Consider the following 4,616-nt stretch of genomic DNA (forward strand, 5'->3'; position numbering starts at 1 on the left):
ATATTACGTTATATTACGAATTAATGGCGTCTTTTATAAATACGACTTATGAGACTATTTTTGAGAACTTTAACTGTAAGCTGTATAAAGCAATCTTCTCGCCCGCCTTCGAGAATGCAGCACACGTTATTTTCATTCGTTTGTCGATTTGAGAAAAACAACCCGTTTCGTGTTGACGAACAAGATCACGACGACGTTTTATAAATTATTCATACCAATCCTCCCTTTCTCCCCACTGTCTTACATATGCGAAATTGCAGCGAAAGTTTGACCGTGGGATATTAAAATCTTTTTTTTTTTTTTTTTCACGTATTGTACGAATCTTCTTTTTTTTTTTCACATGTTACTATCAAATAAGACATTGTTCGTCTCACGCTATGAAAACGGGCCGTAGAAAGAAAGCAGTTTGCATAACGTGAATACAAAAGACATAATCGCCGTCTGGAAAAGTTGTCTAAAGGAATTCCCCGATCCCGTGCCAAACGCGCCCCGACCATCGCTTGCGACGCCGCCGTAAAACCAATTACGCCTCGTAGCATACTGTAATTTACATTCGTTTGTTAGTGTGAGTCCCGTCAAAGTTCCGTTTGCTTTCCGCCGTGTATCCCGTGTCGATCATTGTTCATCATTCTCCCGCTCGTTTTCGTGACGTTTGCTTGTCACGCTCCAGCACGGTCCGTTAACAGTCGATACCACCTAATCCTCGAGGATCGCATATGATGCGGCAACGATATCGTTTAGTACCCTGCAAGATAGTATTCTCCGACTAGATATTCCGCGTGCTTGCATCTTGTGACTTTATCTTAACATCGCTACTTCTGCATATCGTTAAATTTCGCACGTCTATTAACATTCTTTGCCATGGTACTCTCTGCTATGATTAACTCTCAATATATACCGTTACCAACAATAATAAATTGTGTAGGTAACAATGCATCCCTCGAGATAGGATATCTAGGATATCTAGGATCTATCTTTCTATCGCTTCAGACGCTTCCTATCTTTAGATTTATTAGGTGTATAGACGTAGGTCAGGCATGACGTGACGCGGTATATTCAGAATAGTCGAAATGGAGAATGATGGTTGTGGGCTCGCTCTTCGGTGAGTATTTCGGGGCTCTGGAAGTATTCTTCTGTTGTAGGAATTACTGCTGCCGCTACACTCAGGCAAGTTCAGAAGCACACCTCCGCTAAAGTAGTAAAGCGCTTGTGTGTCGCCAGATTAAAGTACGTAGACGCACCTTAGAGTAACGTATGACTGTCACTTTTCTGCACTTCTGACGTGAGTATCTCGAAGTTTCACGGGCCTCGCTGCGCGAATATCATGTACGCTCCGGAGCCTCGCCCGAGGATATCATTTGCCGAAAGAAGCGAGCGTTGAACACGAATCCGTTTTGCTTCTGGCGCTTTACGGCGCTTTACAATGTTCGTCACTGTTCCCCTGCTGAACGTCTGAAATGTCGAAAATGTGTTGATGTTGAATGAAAGAGTTTACAGTAGCTTTAACGTACTTATTCCACAGAGTAACGACTTTATGTTGTTGCGCATAAATATTCACTTCTAACATATATTCACTTCATAAATTTATTATATATTTAATATACATCAATTACTAATAACGAAACAAATCTCTTTCCGTGCGTAACATACGTGTACATTCCGTTTCCTTTTCATCGATAAAATGCTGATCATACGTTTCGCAACGGCTATGAAACATAAATTATTCAAGTGGCAGTAGTACATCGTAGAAAATCAATGTTATGTAACTGGCAATGTGAAGTGAAATTAATCTTGGAATTGAACTTGTAATTCTTTTATGTCACGAGTGATGAAGCGTTGATACAAATTAAAACAATAAGACTCTCCACTCCTGCATCCTAATTTATTTTATCGTTATATAAGATATTTCGTTTCACATCGCTGCTACTATTATTTATTATTGTTTTTGTGTACGTGAGAGAGAGAAAGAGAGAGAGAGTGTAATATGTGTTATAACTTAAATAGAGCATGTACACGTAAGCATGAGAAGCACATACATACACATCATGTCAGCCGATTCTCAGCATCACGTTTTATTCGCACTGGATAATTATTATATCTGATAACAATGACAGGACGTGTAATTCTCGAAAGGGAAAGTAGACTCAATTTTTATACTAACTTATTTAACCATATTACTAACTTCCCGTTGACTCCCCTATTCTTTTTATCTAATTCCATATTGCGTGAATTATATTTTTATTAACTATACGAAATAACATTTCCACACACAAACACACACACGCACACACGTTAAGAAGATTACTTTTTAATTATATTATAGATTTGTTATTAACAGAATTTTTGCGTATAAAGCTGCTTCTCTTTAGACTTTATTAAGTATATTAGCCATAATTAATATATCCCGCAATATCGTATTTTTTAATAAATAGCTTCCTTTTCTTTTTATTCGGTTCTAACTCACTTGCAATATTCTTTTATCAATCTTCCCTTTTTCTCGCTGTCTGTACGAGACATAGTTTCAAATGATTTTCTATTTTATTTCAGAAATAAAAGCAAGGAAAAAGCATGCAGGTAAGAAATAATTTCTTTGGTGTCCGCCGAGCGTTTTAGTAGAGCGTTTTTAGAGACTAACTTAGCGCATGAGAAACAAGCTAAATAGATATTAACATCAGAGCATTAGTTTCCTTTTTATTCCATCAATTTTATAGTTTTAATAACCCCGCTTATAATCGTATAGTATCAGTTTTTTAATTTTATAATAATCGAAGAGTACTATATTTCCGTTTGTGTAGCATTAATTAACGTAGAAAAGTATAGATGGTCATCAGAGATATACGCGTGTCTGTCGATCGACCGTATATTCTTCCATTGTAAAAAAAGTTACGTTGTAATAAGTAAGAGAACTGCAAGAGCATCGTAACAGAGCGATTGATTGAATACACAGAGAAAGATCTTGGTTTCCTACGAATTGGCTCGTTGAACGTTCGCGTGAAACGTACTACGGAAGCCTTCAGCCAATTCCTGGGTGTGGCAACCAGCAGTACGACTAACAACAACAACAACGAGAAGATTCACAAATCGTGGGGATCCGCAGATAATGTTCAGGTACTATTCTCTTAGGTTCAGTGTGTCATATATTGAATTGAACACGTTACAGATTAAGATAATGTATAAATTCCGTAGTGAAAAATATACATATTTAGTTTCCTTCATTAAATACGTCTGTTCGCGTTGCTTGAAATCTCCAAAAAAGTATGCGCTATATATATATGTATAATTACATATTAAAAAATATATGAATATATAATAGAAATATATAATTATACAAATTAATGGAAACGTATAAATAGAATAAAGTCAAATGCACTCATATTGGTTAATAGAATCATTAATAACGCAACATGCAGTGTTACTTGTCCATTCTAATTTCTCGCGTGTTTCGCTCTGACGTTTCTCGTCGCAAGCTGGAGCAGAAGCTGATGCCACCGCCGAAGTACGCGCCCATCAAGAAGCGCAGGAGCAGACGGCCGCAGGATTTCGGTTCATCGCAGGAGCGGCAGCAGGTTGCCAGTCAACCAACTACTCCGTTGCTGCAGGGTAAGATGAGCCGATCGAGCCGGACCGTTCAGCGTCGACCAACGTCTACGACATCGATCAACTCTAACTCCATCGCGTCTGGTAGCGTTCAGCAAAACGGCGATTCCGACTCCGACACGACATGCGGTTTCGATTCCGCGTGGCGAGGATCGGCCCAACTATAACTAGCCTAATTCGTTATTCGAGATAGCGTCGCTCACGCTTATTCAACTACACGAAGCATAGGAAAGTTTAGATCTTAAGAAACTTTAGAGACCGACGGTATCTCTGACAATTCTTTCAAAAATGGCGGAAACAAAGATCCATGTGCACGATTCTCGCTAACGATTGCATCTACATTAAAGACTTTTTAATATACAAAACAATTATTTAGAAAATTATTTTTCTCTTAAATTATTCTTATTTCGCAGAATCTTATTGTTTACGACACAGAAAATCTGATGATAAAAATTGTGAATTTTCAGATACAATTTTTTCATAAAAATTTTATTACGTGTGATTCAAATCTCGTTTTGTTTAATAAGTTTATTAAATAATTTGTTTTTTATATTTAAAATAAATTATTTTATGTACATGATATATTGTCATTCTTTATTTCAGTCAAAATGCTCAAGTTTAACTTCAAATTGTGTATATAAAATAAATATATTTTTTATGTACTTTATTTACGTATAGAAATATATTTTGTAAGCTGCAGAGCGTAATTTAAGGATGTTTAATATTACGCTTATATATATCTATTACAATAGAAATCGCAAAATATTTTAAATTTACAAAACAAATTTTTTTATACGTTTCACGATATGTACAATTTCTATATTTGTATTCACGACATTGCCATCGTTGTACATACTACGTTATTCATATATTAGCATTTTACGCATAAAATTTTAGACAATTCGGTGCTTAATTGTATGATGACTAACGCTTAAGATTTATTTTATTAATGCAGAAAACTATGCGTACTTAACAATAAGAAATAAATTGTTGTTAATAAGCGTACAGGGCGACAGTTA

The 4,616-nt window shown here is 36.2% G+C and overlaps 1 protein-coding gene across 4 annotated transcripts in view; it reads left to right on the forward strand.

Moving 5' to 3' along the window:
- Positions 1-4,026, forward strand: part of LOC108746144 (ankyrin repeat domain-containing protein SOWAHB) — a 116,411-nt gene extending 112,385 nt beyond the window's left edge. For 3 of the 4 annotated variants that reach the window (XM_018482716.1, XM_018482715.1, XM_018482714.1), the window contains 3 exons: positions 2,548-2,574; positions 2,948-3,108; positions 3,468-4,026. In XM_018482716.1, coding sequence (XP_018338218.1) covers positions 2,548-2,574; positions 2,948-3,108; positions 3,468-3,764 — 485 coding nt within the window. In that variant the 3' untranslated portion in view covers positions 3,765-4,026. Of the gene's footprint in view, positions 1-1,142; positions 1,228-2,547; positions 2,575-2,947; positions 3,109-3,467 lie in introns of all 4 variants that reach the window. The other variant, XR_001939148.1, reaches the window with a different exon arrangement.
- Positions 4,027-4,616: the final 590 nt, after the last annotated feature.

This window comes from Trachymyrmex septentrionalis, unplaced genomic scaffold, assembly GCF_001594115.1.
Source record: "Trachymyrmex septentrionalis isolate Tsep2-gDNA-1 unplaced genomic scaffold, Tsep1.0 scaffold16, whole genome shotgun sequence".
In the NCBI taxonomy this organism is placed as follows: Eukaryota; Metazoa; Arthropoda; class Insecta; order Hymenoptera; family Formicidae; genus Trachymyrmex; species Trachymyrmex septentrionalis.